This window comes from Pristiophorus japonicus, chromosome 21, assembly GCF_044704955.1.
Source record: "Pristiophorus japonicus isolate sPriJap1 chromosome 21, sPriJap1.hap1, whole genome shotgun sequence".
Classification (NCBI taxonomy): domain Eukaryota; kingdom Metazoa; phylum Chordata; class Chondrichthyes; family Pristiophoridae; genus Pristiophorus; species Pristiophorus japonicus.
In genome coordinates, this window is record NC_091997.1 from 93,518,213 (window position 1) to 93,534,253 (window position 16,041).

Consider the following 16,041-nt stretch of genomic DNA (forward strand, 5'->3'; position numbering starts at 1 on the left):
CCTCCGACAGTGCGGCGCTCCCTCAGTACTGCCACTCCGACACTGCAGCGCTCCCTCAGTACTGCCAGCCTGGATTAAGTGGTCAGGTCCCTGGAGTGGGACTTGAACCCACAACTGTCTGACTGAGGGGCAGGAGTGCTGCCCACTGAGCCATGGCTCAGATCAGTGTATCACCCATCTACCACAAATGGAGCAGAAGCTCCTGTTTCGTCCATCAGCATGGTGCGGGACGCCATCGGATCAGCCATGACCGTATTAGATGGCGGAGCAGGCTCGAGGGGCCTGATGGCCGACTCCTGCTCCTATTTTTGTTCTTATGTTATTATTGGTTAAAAAAAAGCCCGCTAGAACTTTGCAGTTCAGGAACACCCGAGGTCGGTTCATCAAAAGGAGGTAACTCAGCCCATCATGGCAACACGCGATGAACTGTTCCACCAACAGCCACATTCTCCCCCTCACATACTGATCCAGCTCTCTGTGGTGAGCTTGTGTGTGACATTCCCAGGGCTGCTCTCCCAGGGGGGGAATCGCTCTTGGGGACAGCGCGGCTCACAGGTCACACTGCCCGCAATCTCTGCCTCGGCCTCACTTCAAGCTTTCCACTAGTGCATGGTGAAGGGAGGGGGGGGGGTTGGGACGAGGTGAGGAGGGGGTAGTGGGGGAGGGAGGGGGTGGTTCGGGGGAGGAGCTGGGGATGGGGGGGAGGGAGGGGGTGGTTCGGGGGAGGGGCTGGGGACGGGGGGAGGAAGGGGGTGGGTTGAGGGAGGGGCTGGGGACGGGGGGAGGGAGGGGATGGGTTGAGGGAGGGGCTGGGGACTGGGGGGAGGAAGGGGGTGGTTCGAGGGAGGGGACGGGGGGAGGGAGGGGGTGGTTCAGGGGAGGGGCTGGGGATGGGGGGGAGGGAGGGGGTGGTTCGTGGGAGGGGCTGGGGACGGGGGGAGGGAGGGGGTGGGTTGAGGGAGGGGCTGGGGACGGGGGGGAGGGAGGGGGTGGGTCGAGGGAGGGGCTGGGAACGGTGGGGGAGGGAGGAGGTGGGTTGAGGGAGGGGCTGGTGACTGGGGGGAGGAAGGGGGTGGTTCGAGGGAGGGGCTGGGGACGGGGGGGAGGGAGGGGGTGGGTTGAGGGAGGGGCTGGGGACGGGGGGGAGGGAGGGGGTGGGTCGGGGGAGGGGCTGAGGATGGTGGGGAGGGAGGGGGTGGGTCGGGGGAGGGGCTGGGGATGGTGGGGAGGGAGAGGGTGGGTTGAGGGAGGGGCTGGGGACGGGGGGGAGGGAGGGGGTGGGTCGGGGGAGGGGCTGGGGACGGGGGGGAGGGAGGGGGTGGGTCGATGGAGGGGCTGGGGACGGGGGGGAGGGAGGAGGTGGTTCGGGGGAATGGCTGGGGACGGGGGGAGGGAGGGGGTGGTTCGGGAGAGGGAGGGGGTGGTTCGGTGGAGGGGCTGGGGACAGGGGGGAGGGAGGGGGTGGGTCGATGGAGGGGCTGGGGACGGGGGGGAGGGAGGGGGTGGTTCGGGGGAAGGGCTGGGGACGGGGGGGAGGGAGGGGGTGGTTCGGTGGAGGGGCTGGGGACGGGGGGGAGGGAGGGGGTGGGTCGATGGAGGGGCTGGGGACGGGGGGGAGGGAGGAGGTGGTTCGGGGGAATGGCTGGGGACGGGGGGGGAGGGAGGGGGTGGTTCGGGGGAATGGCTGGGGACGGGGGAGAGGGAGGGGGTGGTTCGGTGGAGGGGCTGGGGACAGGGGGGAGGGAGGGGGTGGTTTGGGGGAAGGGCTGGGGACGGGGGGGGAGGGAGGGGGTGGTTCGGGGGAAGGGCTGGGGACGGGGGGGAGGGAGGGGGTGGTTCGGGGGAAGGGCTGGGGACGGGGGGGAGGGAGGGGGTGGGTCGAGGGAGGGGCTGGGGACGGGGGGGGAGGGAGGAGGTGGGTTGAGGGAGGGGCTGGGGACGGGGGGGAGGGAGGGGGTGGGTCGAGGGAGGGGCTGGGGACGGGGGGGAGGGAGGGGTTGGTTCGGTGGAGGGGCTGGGGACAGGGGGGAGGGAGGGGGTGGTTTGGGGGAAGGGCTGGGGACGGGGGGGAGGGAGGGGGTGGTTCGGGGGAAGGGCTGGGGACGGGGGGGAGGGAGGGGGTGGTTCGGGGGAAGGGCTGGGGACGGGGGGGAGGGAGGGGGTGGTTTGGGGGAAGGGCTGGGGACGGGGGGGAGGGAGGGGGTGGTTCGGTGGAGGGGCTGGGGACGGGGGGAGGGAGGGGGTGGGTCGGGGGAGGGGCTGGGGATGGGGGGGAGGGAGGGGGTGGGTCGGGGGAGGGGCTGGGGACGGGGGGGAGGGAGGGGGTGGGTCGGGGGAGGGGCTGGGGACGGGGGGGAGGGAGGGGGTGGTTCGGGAGAGGGAGGGGGTGGTTCGGTGGAGGGGCTGGGGACGGGGGGGAGGGAGGGGGTGGGTCGGGGGAGGGGCTGGGGACGGGGGGGAGGGAGGGGGTGGGTCGGGGGAGGGGCTGGGGACGGGGGGGAGGCAGGGGGTGGGTCGATGGAGGGGCTGGGGACGGGGGGAGGGAGGGGGTGGTTTGGGGGAAGGGCTGGGGACGGGGGGGAGGGAGGGGGTGGTTCGGTGGAGGGGCTGGGGACGGGGGGAGGGAGGGGGTGGTTCGGGGGAAGGGCTGGGGACGGGGGGGAGGGAGGGGGTGGTTCGGGGGAAGGGCTGGGGACGGGGGGGAGGGAGGGGGTGGTTCGGTGGAGGGGCTGGGGACGGGGGGGAGGGAGGGGGTATGGGGGGTGGTGGCTGTACAGGTTTGGAGGGATGTAAAGTTTTTGGAAAGGACCGTCTCTATAATAAACTGACAAGTTTCTCCTGCTTGTTGGAAGACATCTCATTTTAACAGTGGGCGGCCGGCCTCACTATTTCAGCTCTGACCTCGAGTAGAAGACATCCATTCCCTTTCAATTTCTGCATGGGCTCGACCTGACCTTGCTGTTGTGTGTGTGATGTGAAGGGTAGCAATGTAATTCCATTGGATATACAGCACACAGACAGGCCATTGGGCCCACCAGTCCATGCTGGCTTTATGCTCCGCTCCAGCCTCCACCCGTCTATCAGCAGAACCCTCTCTCCCCTTCTCCAACATGTGCTTGTCCAGCCTCCCCTTAAATGCATTGATACTACTCGTCTCCACCCCTCCCTGTGGCAGCGAGCTCCACATCCTCGCCACTCTCGGGGTAACGAAGTTCTGAGCGGCACGGACCAAGAACAAAACGTGAGCTGTTTTGTATGCTTTCAATTATTTATTAAGACAACAAGCAACTGAATAGCCATATATTGAAAATATGCCCGGAGGTTTCTGACGAGGAGAGATGCTGGGAAAGGAGATACCAGTCGACATCGATTGTTTACATTCGATTGCAACAAACAAACCCAAAAATAACACAATCAAAGGGAGTTTTCAAACAGAAAAGCAATAAACCAGCAGTTGGGTCCTCCAAGTGGGAATGGGTCCAGGCAGGGTAATGAGGGAGCCCTTCCACTGACTGTATCACAGTCACATGATTGTCGTCGTGCCCCAGTACCTCGCCGATACTGGAATAGAAAAATGGGAAAGCAGTAAAAGGTCACATTCATGCACTTTTATGAATCAAGATTGCATAGCTCTTAAAGAAACGCTCTGCAGTCTGCCCTTGGTCCTGGCGCTGTCTGGTTAGACAGCCACACAGTGCAAACCTAGCCAGCGTCCTACAACCACTGCACAGGACACAGAGACTGTGTCCGTCACAGCAGCACAATCCACCGCATCATCCACAGGCCCACTGAGCCTTTTTTCTCTTGCTGTTGCTGGGTTTTATGGGATGTATGGGGATAAAGGGTTTACACACCAGTCCGCGGTATAGCTGCAAAGGTCTCGCCAAAATTGCGAGTGTGTCTTTTCGGAGGGATAAGGTGGATTTTCTCATCCGTCCGTCATTCAATAAACAACCTTGATTGAAAGTGAATACTTTAGATATCTGCGGCAAGCAATTACAAAACAGTGGGGGAATAGAAATATCGCTTTGCAGCCAGATGATGGGCAAAGCGCCATTGCCTATCTGGATAGAAAATAGTGAAGTTTTAGCCCTAGGAGTTTGTCTGTGCTTCCTGTGTATAATATCGGCATCTTTCATTTTCACTGTCTGTCTTTGCCTCCAGTGGCAGAGTCCACAAGCAACTTCCGAAAGGTAAGAAACTTCAAAGAGATTGCCAGCTGTTCCAACATTGGTGCCCAGTTAGATAGGTGTCAGAACGTCACATAACGGGGCTGAGAAGGAGGGACACTCGAATGACCAGCTATCCAGCCAGGCCGCTGCTCAGTCAGACAGACAAGTGGGAGGGTGAGGCCATCTATGTCTGCAGCTCACGGGGCTTGCCGTCTAACCACACTGCAATCTGCGTACAAAGGCTTCAAGAGGCGATGGCAGGAGAGGCCAGCCAGCCTCAATCTCACGTGTACCCGTCTCATTGTATGCCTGTTCAGTCGTTGCCCTTCAGATCCGAATGTGGAAAGTACTGGGGAAATAAAAGAGGCAAAAAATATAACAGAAATGTTAAATCACTGCTGTCCTCCACAGGTAAACATTGCCCCCACAATCCATTCACATGAAAGAAAGAACAAAGACCTGCATTTAGATAGCGCCTTTCACGACCACCGGATGTCTCAAAGCTCTTTACAGCCAATGAAGTACTTTTTGGAGTGTAGATGCTTTGTAATGTAGGAAACGCGGCAGCCAAATTGAGCACAGCAAGCTCCCACAAACAGCAATGAGATAATGACCCAGATAATCTGTTTTTTGAAGGATAAATATTGGCCCCATGACACCGGGGATATCTCTCCTGCTCTTCTTCGAAATAGTGCCATGGGATCTTTTACATCCACCTGAGAGAGAAGGCAGGGCCTCAGTTTAACGTCTCATCCAAAAGGCGGCACCTCCAACAGCACTGCATTGCCATGTCAGCCTAGATTTTTGTGCTCAAGTCCCTAGAGTGGGACTTGAACCCACAACCTTCTGACCCAGAGGAGATGCCCACTGAGCCACGGCTGATACTCAGAAAGGGGACCAACATGTTTGGATAGCTATTGCCACCTTTCCAAGTTGGGGTCTGATATGGTCTCGGTCTGTCACTCTCCTCCGTGACCTGAGCACCAAGTTGTTTTCGAATGGAAGTTGACTGCCAGTGTCCTACAGCCATGCGATATGGACCATGTCTGCTGCAAGTACACTCCTTCGAAGGTGGGCTGAATTAACACTGGGTGGGGTGCAGTTTGGTTCGAATTGTCAGCAGGCTTTTTCTCACAATGGGTAAAATGCACAGAGCACTTCTGTCTGTGCACTGCTACAAAAACAGAGAGCGCACAACCTCGCCCTCATTCTAGCCCAGTCTGTCACCATTATGGCAGGGTTCGTCGGGCCGAACAGCCTTCTGTGCTCAAACCATTCTATGTCCTTTAGATCCAAAGTGGATTACCTCGTACTACAGGGTCTCTCTTGCTCATCTATCTCTCTATCTCTATTTCCGATGTCATCGACAACACAATTTGAGAAACACTTTTATTTAAAAAAAATGAACAAACCAAACAAAATTGAAATGTGTTGCTTCAAGGGAAAATGGGCGGGCAAGAAAACATACTGAGAAATAAAACCCAGCAGATGCTTGTATTTGAAGTGAATGGCTTGTGCTCACCCTCGGTCATCTGGACCAAGGCATAGGGATATCATTCAGTCCCCATATTAAAGGGTTATCTTTCACTTTATATATTTAATTATATAGCAAACTTACAGCAATCTGGGAAGCAGAGAGTCCATTGGACAGGGGAGGTTATCTGCATAATAGACTGAGGAGCTGGGAGATGCAAAACCAAAAATGCTGCAGTGCCACCACTGGCAGGAAGGTGGAATTACAGTGTGACAAGTTTTCATAGGAAATTTCCTTTGTAAATGTGGAATACGTTGACACAGAAGTGTAGACAAAAAATGCATGCAGACATAATGGAGAAATTTAGGCCATTTCAGTATGGGTGAGAGAGGGTCGGGAGAGAGAGGGGAGAGAGAGGCGGGAGAGAGAGGTGGGAGAGAGATGGGGAGAGAGATGGGGAGCGAGAGGTGGGAGAGAGAGGCAGGAGAGAGAGGGGAGAGAGAGTAAATTGTTAAAAATGGGAAACCCTAGCCCAACACATTGCCAACGCGCCTATTTCTGGTTTAACCGGATTTGCAGATTGGAAAACCGCAAATATAATGCCCCTATTTAAAAAAGGAGGCAGGCAAAAAGCAGGAAACTATAGACCAGTTAACCTAACATCTGTCGTTGGGAAAATACTGGAGTCCATTATTAAGGAAACAGTAGTGGGACATTTGGAAAAGCATAATTCAATCAAGCAGAGTCAGCATGGTTTTATGAAAGGGAAATCATGTTTGACAAATTTGCTGGAATTATTTGAGGATGTAACGAACAGGGTAGATAAAGGGGAACCAATGGATGTGGTGTATTTGGACTTCCAGAAGGCATTTGATAAGGTGCCACATAAAAGGTTACTGCACAAGATAAAAGTTCACAGGGTTGGGGGTAATATATTAGCATGGATAGAGGATTGGCTAACTAAAAGAAAACAGAGAGTCGGGATAAATAGGTCATTTTCCGGTTGGCAAACAGTAACTAGTGGGGTGCTGCAGGGATCGGTGCTGGGTCCTCAACTATTTACAATCTATATTAATTACTTGGATGAAGGGACCGAGTGTAATGTAGCAAAGTTTGCTGATGATACAAAGATGGGTGGGAAAGCAAATTGTGAGGAGGACACAAAAATCTGCAAAAGGACACAGACAGGCTAAGTGAGTGGGCAAAAATTTGGCAGATGGAATATAATGTGGGAAAATGTGAGGTTATCCATTTTGGCAGAAGTAATAGAAAAGCAAATTATAATTTAAATGGAGAAAAATTGCAAAATGCTTGCAGTACAGCGGGAACTGGAGGTCCTTGTGCATGAACACAAAAAGTTAGTATGTAGGTACAGCAAGTAATCAGGAAGGCAAATGGAATGTTGGCCTTTATTACAAGGGGGATAGAGTATAAAAGTAGGGAAGTCCTGCTACAACTGTACAGGGTATTGGTGAGGCCACAACTGGAGTACTGCGTGCAGTTTTGGTCTCCATATTTAAGGAAGGATATACTTGCATTGGAGGCTGTTTAGAGAAGGTTCACTAGGTTGATTCCGGAGATGAGGGGGTTGATTTATGAAGATAGGTTGAGCAGGTTGGGCCTATACACATTGGAGTTTAGAAGAAAGAGAGGTGATCTTATCGAAACATATAAGATAATGAGGGGGCTCAACAAGGGGGATGCAGAGAGGATATTTCCACTCATAGGGGAAACTAAAACTAGGGGACATAGTCTCAGAATAAAGGGCCGCCCATTTAAAACTGTGATGAGGAGGAATTTCTTCTCTCAGAAGGTTGTAAATCTATAAAATTCTCTGCCTCAGAGAGCTGTGGGGGCTGCGTCATTGAATATATTTAAGGTGGAGATAGACTGATTTTTGAGCAATAAGGGAGTAAAGGGTTATGGGGAGCGGGCAGGGAAGTGGAGTTGAGTCCATGATCAGATCAGCCATGATCTTATTAAATGGCGGAGCAGGCTCGAGGGGCCGTATGGCCTACTCCTGCTCCTATTTTTTATGTTCTTATGTTAACCGGGTCAGGTTGGTGGGGGGAGGAGGGGGGTGCTGGTGGGTAACCTGCTCTTGAGACACGGGTCAGTAATTATAAAATGTGAATGAGGCCGTGCCTCAGGTTTTGGCAGTGATTTGGATTGAGTGTCTGTGGGATGGTGTCACAGCTCGGGAACCCCGGCAACTAAAGGAAGGCCTGACTGGCCGGACCCTGCAGGGAAGGGCTTTTCCAGCACGGCTTGTGGACCAGGAGGAGCAGGAGCACTCCCCCCCGACCCGTTAATCTAATCCACCGTGATCTTCAAACAGCTCTCCCCGCCATCTCCCCCCGAGACCTTTCCCCCGGTCCATTAAACCAATCCACCGTGATCTTCAGACTCCGCTCCGCATGATCTCTGCCTCCACCATCTCCCCCCGCCATCTCCCCCCGCCCCCCGCCATCTTCCCTCCGCCATCTCACCATCTACCCCCTGCCATCTCCCCCCGCCATCTCCCCCCGCACCCCGCCATCTTCCCTCCGCCATCTCACCATCTACCCCCTGCCATCTCCCCCCGCCATCTCCCTCTGCCATCTCCCCCCGCCCCCGCCATCTCTCCCCCCACAATCTCCAGACCACCCACAATCTCACCCCCCCCCTCACGATCTCTCCCTTTGCAATCTCTATGATTTTATGGATAATTTGTTTGAATTCGGATATGATTGAGCAGTAATTTTGCCATGACGACTGACAGTTACGGGTGTTGCACAGACCACCCTGCCTGTGTAAGAGCCGTCAGCTTTGTTATATTTGTCTGTATGACTGTAGGTGCACGGGAGCAAGCCTTTGGCTCAGTGGTAGGACGTAGCCGCCTCTGAGTCCAGGGGTGCGGGGTTTGAGACCAGCTCCAGTCAGGCCCGGCGAGTGGAGACCCTGAATTCTGGGTTGTATCCAGTGGGACACGCGTGTCCGCTGGGGGTGGGTGACCTCCATCGTACGGGCTGGTGTAAAGGTGGCTCCGGCTGTGGAAAGAATGTTCCGGAGCCTGTCAGTCTGTTAAGCAGCCTGTGAATCCTTCACATTACACCTCAAGGCAAGAGTGTGGCGATATGAGAACATTGTACTAGTGCTGGCCGTTTCCCTGACAGTGCAACCATTACAGGCCAATTTGGGGCAGGGTTTAGCATCAATTTCTGAAATGATTTACAAAGCAATTCCCTACAAGACCAATACATGCATCTTGCAGAGCAGATTAGTGCCAAGTCATGCTGCTAATACCACCATTAAGCTCGTCAGAGGCTCCCAGGGTCATAATTTCAGCGTGTTGGAAGGAAATGGCTTGGAGCCACAGAGCAAGTGAAAACCCCGGCTGTTCACAGCCGGTTCCACAGTGACAGTCGTTGCCCTCTGCTCAGGGAGCCTGTTTAATATACAGCAGGCATTCAACTCAAGTACTTGCATTCAGAAGCGCTGTACAGCCACTGAAGTACTTTTTTAAGTGTAGTCACTGTTGTAATGTAGGAAACACTGCAGCCTATGTTCACACTGTGAGGTCCTGCATGTGATATGTTCAGGAGCACACTTGACACACAGCCTGTACAATGGCTGCAGGTCCGGAACTTCCTGTGGAAGCCTCCTTCCTGTCAGGTGACCTGACTGTTTATTAAACAGCACTAGCTGCAGTAACACTGTACGTCCACAGTGTGGAGCTACACACATTACACCGCAATGAGGTAAATGATCAGATAATCTGTCTTAGTGATGGTGATTGAGGGATAAATATTGGCCCTGGCACCGGGGATAACTCCCCTTAAAAATAGTGCTGTGGGATCTTTTACGTCCACCTGAGAGAGCAGACAGGGCCTCGGTTTAATGGCTCATCAGAAAGACGGCACCTCCAACAGTGCAGCACTCCCTCAGCACTGCACTGGAGTGTCAGCCTGGGTTATGTGCTCAAGTCCAGGAGTGGGGCTCAAACCCACAACCTTCTGACTGCGAGGTGAGGGTACTGCCCACTGAGCCACAGCTGGCACAAGCTTCAGTATAGCAGCATTCCTGGGCCAATGATTTCGGGCTGTTTTGTGAATGTGAAGTTAAAAGGTTGCTGACAGAATGTTTAGAGTTAAGGTAAAAAAGAGCCCTTTGGAACTGCTCTTAAAAATATAACAATATTTTGCTGATATTTTTATGTTATTCTTGCCATTTTTAAGTTGTGCAATGTTAGTTTTTTAAAATCTTTTCCCTCCAAACAAAGGGAAAGTTTGGAATAATGTTATATTTTACTCACCTCCCCGACCAGCAGCCCAAAATCCATTCATTTCGAGTTATTCTCGTACTTTGGGGAAGCTCAGGCTAATTATTGTGAAATTATTTAGGTTATAGAAGGCATCTCGCACGGGCTGGGTGTTATCAGGGATTTTTTGGATGAACCTAAAAGTCGAGACATATTGGCCTGGATTGTATAACCCAAATTTGCCCCAAATTGGGTGGGAGGGCAGAGGGCAAAGTTGGTTCAGCCTGACATGTGGCTGGAAGGGGAGAGAGAGTCAGTGAAGCTGATCGCCAGCTGCCTCCCCTGACCCGAGAGCCACTTCTCTCCCTCCATTCTGGTCCCATCCATGACCAGCTAAAGGCCTTGGTGTCAATTTGTTACAGTTCTTGTGGGTTCTGGGGATCCTTTCAAGATCCCTCCTGCTTCTTCTGGCACCACAGTCACAGTCCTGCCGCGGCACCACTTGGAACTTGCTGGGGGGAGGGGTGGGGGGGTGGCACTGGTGGGGCCCCCACTGGGAGATAATAATCGTTGACCCAGGAAACTGGGCAGGGGTCATGGTGGGGTCGAAGTGGCAATCGGACGTCCCAGCCTGACTTCAGTGTTGGATTAAGGAAATCCAGCCTATTCCATCTTCCCTTTAGACCCACAGCAATTGAAGTAAGTAATATTTATTTGTTAACATAAAAACATAGAAAATAGAAGCAGTAGTAGGCCATTCGGCCCCTCGAGCCTGCACCGCCATTCAATATGATTATGGCTGATCCTCTATCTCAACACCATATTCCCGCTTTCTCCCCATACCCCTTGATGCCTTTTGTGTTTAGAATAGAGATCAATGTATATTTAGGAAAGGGTAAATTATAAATTTCTCAATATATTATGAATGGGTCAGTTGTGTGTTTATGAATGGGTCAGTTGTGTATTTATGAATGGGTCAGTTATGTATTTATGAATGATTCAGTTGTGTGTTTATGAATGGGTCAGTTGTGTGTTTATGAATGGGTCAGTTGTGTATTTATGAATGGGTCAGTTGTATGTTTATGAATGTGTCAGTTGTGTATTTATGAATGGGTCAGTTGTGTGTTTATGAATGGGTCAGTTGTGTTTTTTTAAATGGGTCAGTTGTGTGTTTATGAGTGGGTCAGTTGTGTATTTATGAATGGGTCAGTTATGTATTTATGAATGGTTCAGTTGTGTGTTTATGAATGGGCCAGTTGTGTATTTATGAATGGGTCAGTTGTGTATTTATGAATGGGTCAGTTGTGTGTTTATGAATGGGTCAGTTGTGTGTTTATGAATGGGTCAGTTGTGTATTTATGAATGGGTCAGTTGTGTGTTTATGAATGGGTCAGTTGTGTTTTTTTAAAATGGGTCAGTTGTGTGTTTATGAATGGGTCAGTTGTGTATTTATGACTGGGTCAGTTGTGTATTTATGAATGGGTCAGTTGTGTGTTTATGAATGGGTCAGTTGTATGTTTATGAATGGGTCAGTTGTGTATTTATGAATGGGTCAGTTGTGTGTTTATGAATGGAAGCGGTAATCGACAGCACAGTGTGGAACAGATTGCTGATCTGGGTACAGTCGCACCCTGTGAGCCACCAATGATGTTACACTTCCAGCTGTGACCTTACCAGATTTGTCCTCACTTGTAATTGGGCTGATCACACCACTCTTTTGATTGGCCCAAAAAAACAGCCTTCGAATGTATTTTCAGCCAATCCAAAGGCTAATTTAGTAGAAGCTGCTCCAAATCTAAAATTGCTTTGATTGACTAGGAGAAAGAAGGAATCAAGTGAGTGCTTTAATGTATTTTGAGAGAGAGAGAGCAGTTAGAAAGGATTGGGTTAGAATGGCACAAAGTTACGGCAGCCATTGCCCGAGGGAATCGCCGGCAATGAAGAATGAGCAACCGCTCCGGACACTCAACCTGTTGACCCATGTACAGGATAATGCAAAACCTTCCCAATAAGTCACGTAACAGTGTTTTCTTCAATAACTTAAAAGACATGGCGGGGCATATGGAGGACGCACCCGCTTGGCTTGGTAACAATAATTTATATTTATATATCACCAACTCAAACAAAAGCACAACTTGCTTGACCAACAACACAAAGGAGTACGGGAGGCGGAGCCTCGGTGGATGATTTAGTCTCAGCCAGATGCATTTTGGGAAGCTTTGCGATGATGGAACGATGGCGAGGTCTATGGCGGGAGCGCCAGAGCTGGGCCAAGGTGGGGATGGCCAGCACACGACAGGCCGGAGTGGGATGAGCAAAGGATGTGAGAGTGGATAAAGGCTGAAGGAGGATGCAGAGATAGGGTGGGGCAAAGCTGAGGAAGATAGAGTGAGACAGGGCCGTGGGGAGAGAGAGAGAGTGAGACAGGGTTGTGGAGAGAGAGAGTGAGACAGGGCTGTGGGGTGATAGAGTGAGACAGGGCTGTGGGGAGAGAGAGAGTGAGATAGGGCTGTGGAGAGATTGAGTGAGACAGGGCTGTGGAGAGAGAGAGAGTGAGTCAGGGCTGTGGAGAGATAGAGTGGGACAGGGCTGTGGAGAGATAGAGTGAGACAGGGCCATGGGGAGAGATAGAGTGAGACAGGGCTGTGGGGAGAGAGAGAGTGAGATAGGGCTGTGGAGAGATAGAGTGAGACAGGGCTGTGGGGAGAGATAGAGTGAGACATGGCTGTGGGGAGATAGAGTGAGACAGGGCTGTGGGGAGAGAGAGAGTGAGACAGGGCTGTGGGGAGAGATAGAGTGAGACATGGCTGTGGGGAGAGAGAGAGTGAGACAGGGCTGTGGGGAGAGATAGATTAAGACAGGGTTGTGGATAGAGTGAGACAGGGCTGTGGGGAGAGATAGAGTGAGACTTCTCAACGTTGAGTTGGAGGAACCTTTGACTCACCCACAGCAGACAGTGTGACTGTACAGAGGTCGCACGCTTGCCTCTGGGTGAGAAGATCGCGAGCTTGAGCCTCACACTAGGATTTGAATGTATCTCTGTAACCTCTTTGCCCCACAACCCTCCCAGATCTCTGCTCCTCCAACTCGGCCCTCTTGCCATCCCTGATTATAATTGTTCCACCATCGTGGCCCTACCTGCCTGGGCCCTAAGCTATGGAACCTCTCCTTCTCTCCACCACCCTTTCCTCATTTTAAGATGCTCCTTAAAACCTGTTACATATGCAGACTATAGATATACTCTCTGTAGTCACTGTATAGTTGCATAAGATGGAGACTTGTTACCTGATGTACTATCAATAAGGTTTACACTGTGTATATACTATGCTGGCACCACCAGAGGGCACTGTGGTGGGAGACCTGAGGGTCACTTGCATAGGTGTGCAGGGCCCAGTATAAAAGACTGCCCACCATGCTTGTGCCTCACTCTGGAGTTACGAATAAAGGACCAAGGTCACTACAGTTTGAGTACAACACATTGCCTCATGGAGTCATTCATAAGTGCACTACAGACATAACAACTGGCGATGAGAATACAGACTTTCATGTGATTATGGCTACCTTTGGCACGCTAAAAGACTTCGCAGAGGGTGATGATTGGGATGCCTTCACGGAAAGGCTTGAGCAATATTTCGGGGCAAATGATCTGGCAGGGGAGATGGACACATTGGCGGAGAAGCGCAGGGCTATACTGCTGACCAGTTGTGGGCCCGAGGTCTACCGCCTCATCAGGGACTTGCTGGCACCCACGAAGGCCAAGGATAAGACATACGATGAGCTGACTGAACTAGTTAATGACCAACTAAAACCAAAGCAGAGCATCCTCACGGCCAAGCACAGATTCTACATGCAGACCTGAAGGCCAGGAGACTGCAAAATATGCTGCCGACCTCAGGAGACTTGCGGCACCGTGTGATTTCAGCACACACCTCAACGAAGCATTGTGAGACATCTTCGTTATAGGAATTGGCCACGAGGGCCTCCTTCACAAGCTATTAACTGCCGACACCACAGTCAACCTGCAGAAGGCCATCAGCATCAGTCAGGCGTTCATGACCTCGACCTGCAGCACCAAGCAAATTATTCATCCTATGGACTCAAACCCGACAAGTACTGTACACAGAATAGTACCTTTCACAGGCAAGACTGTAGAACGTGGCTCTGCCCAGGGCAGAGAGCACAGACCTCAGGGTTCCATAACTGAGTCCGCCGAGGGGTGCTAATCGAGTAGCACCATGCTGGCGTTGCAGAGGAAACCATAGGGCTCACCAGTGCCACTTTGCTGAGTATGTATGCAAAGCCTGTAACACGAAGGGACACCTCCAGCGTGTGTGTAAAAGAAATACGACTCACCGTCTAGCAGAGGAGTCGGTAGATGACTTTAAATCCAGCGGGGAGTATGATGATTTGGCCAGAGAGGCAGCTCAGCCCAGGAAGAAGTGTATGGAGTGTATACCTGCACCACCGATTGTCCTCCAGTGAAGGTGCAAGTCGAGATAAATGGCGTTCCAGTCTTCATGGAAGTGGACACGGGAGCGAACCAGTCAGTGATGAGCCAGGATGCCTTTGAGAGGTTATGGAACGAAAAACGACCCGAGCTGGTTCCAGTACAGGAAAAGTTGCGCACCTACACCAAGGAGCTGATCCCAGTCCTTGTTAGCGCGGATGTAAATGTAATCCATAATGGCGTGGTGCACAAGTTACCTCTGTGGATTGTTGCAGGTGATTGGTCCAACGCTACTCGGAAGAAGGTGGATGGGGAAGATCCAGTAAAAATGGGAAGACCTCTTCACTCCAGCAATCGAAGTCCCCTGTGCTCAGAGGCAGAGCAAAACCTCACCTTCGCTTGGGCCAGGCACCAGAGAACAGACCAGCGCAGCACCTGAGGCACAGACCATCCATCATGACTGCGTGGCAATGATCCGACCGGAACGACTTAAAAGTATCTTCCCGGCTCCAGTGGCAGGACTCCTGTGGAGGAAGATGGAATTCACAGGTACCCTTCCAGCGTTTGTGGCAGAATCGCGGGAGAGAAGGATCAAGGCAGTCGACCTTGAGGACAGAAGCAAGATGGCGTCCCTGCTGCAGCGAGGGGCAGCGTGGCGGAAAAAAAAGATGGCCGCGGCCACACCAACGCAGAGGGACCAACACGTAGTGTCTAACAAAGGATCTGATTGGGGTAAAGCCAGCAAGGTTCTCTTAAAGGAGACCTGCAACCATCAGAACTTAAAGAGATACTGTATGCTTGGCAATCAATGTAATGAACCGATTAAGATTGTGAACAAAATGTTGTTGCGAGATGTCGGGAATAGAGTGTCCCCAAAAGTAGCAAGCGAGAAAATTCGGGAGGGTAAAGGCGCTGATCCTGATGCCTTGCCCCAGGTGTCCCCACAAGTAATAGGCCAGCGACTTCAGGAGGGTGAAGTTACTGATCCTGATACCCTGCCCCAGGTCTATCCCACGCTTCAGGCACCCGATGGCACTATTCGCCACGGACCTGGAAACAAAAATATGCGCCAATACACAGAGTTGGCTGCTGTTGCCCACCACCCGGGTGGAGACGGCACAGCCCCCAGACCCAGTCGCTACCTCGGCCATGTCCGGGAGTAAAGGTCAGAACCAACGAGTTCCCCAAACGGGACCTGGAACAGCCAGGTTCCCAACACCATTAGAGAGCAGGCAGAAAATTCTGCAGCCCTCAAAGGAGGACAGGGAGGCCACACACATCTGTGGCTCTGCCCACCACTAGGCAACTGCAAAGGCCCCGAGTCCTGGCTAGATGAGCGAACCAAGCCCACCCCGCGAGCAGGGGACGCAGCGTCTCTATCAGACGACTAGGACCCCGTCCGGTTGCTCTGGAACCTGCGCCCTCGCATACCTGTACATAGAAACATAGAAACATAGAAAATAGGTGCAGGATTAGGCCATTCGGCCCTTCAAGCTGCACCGCCATTCAATGAGTTCATGGCTGAACATGCAACTTCAGTACCCCCTTCCTGCTTTCTCGCCATACCCCTTGATCCCCCTAGTAGTAAGGACTACATCTAACTCCTTTTTGAATATATTTAGTGAATTGGCCTCAACAACTTTCTGTGGTAGAGAATTCCACAGGTTCACCACTTTCTGGCTGAAGAAGTTTCTCCTCATCTTGGTCC

At 52.4% G+C, this 16,041-nt stretch overlaps 1 protein-coding gene across 1 annotated transcript in view; it reads right to left on the reverse strand.

Annotated features, from left to right (window-relative positions):
- Positions 1-4,453: 4,453 nt before the first annotated feature.
- The window catches only part of cib2 (calcium and integrin binding family member 2), a 625,685-nt gene continuing 614,097 nt past the window's right edge, over positions 4,454-16,041 (reverse strand). The window contains exon 6 of the mRNA XM_070864228.1: positions 4,454-4,521. Within this exon, the coding sequence (XP_070720329.1) occupies positions 4,500-4,521 (22 nt within the window). The 3' untranslated portion in view covers positions 4,454-4,499. The remainder of the gene's footprint in view (positions 4,522-16,041) is intronic.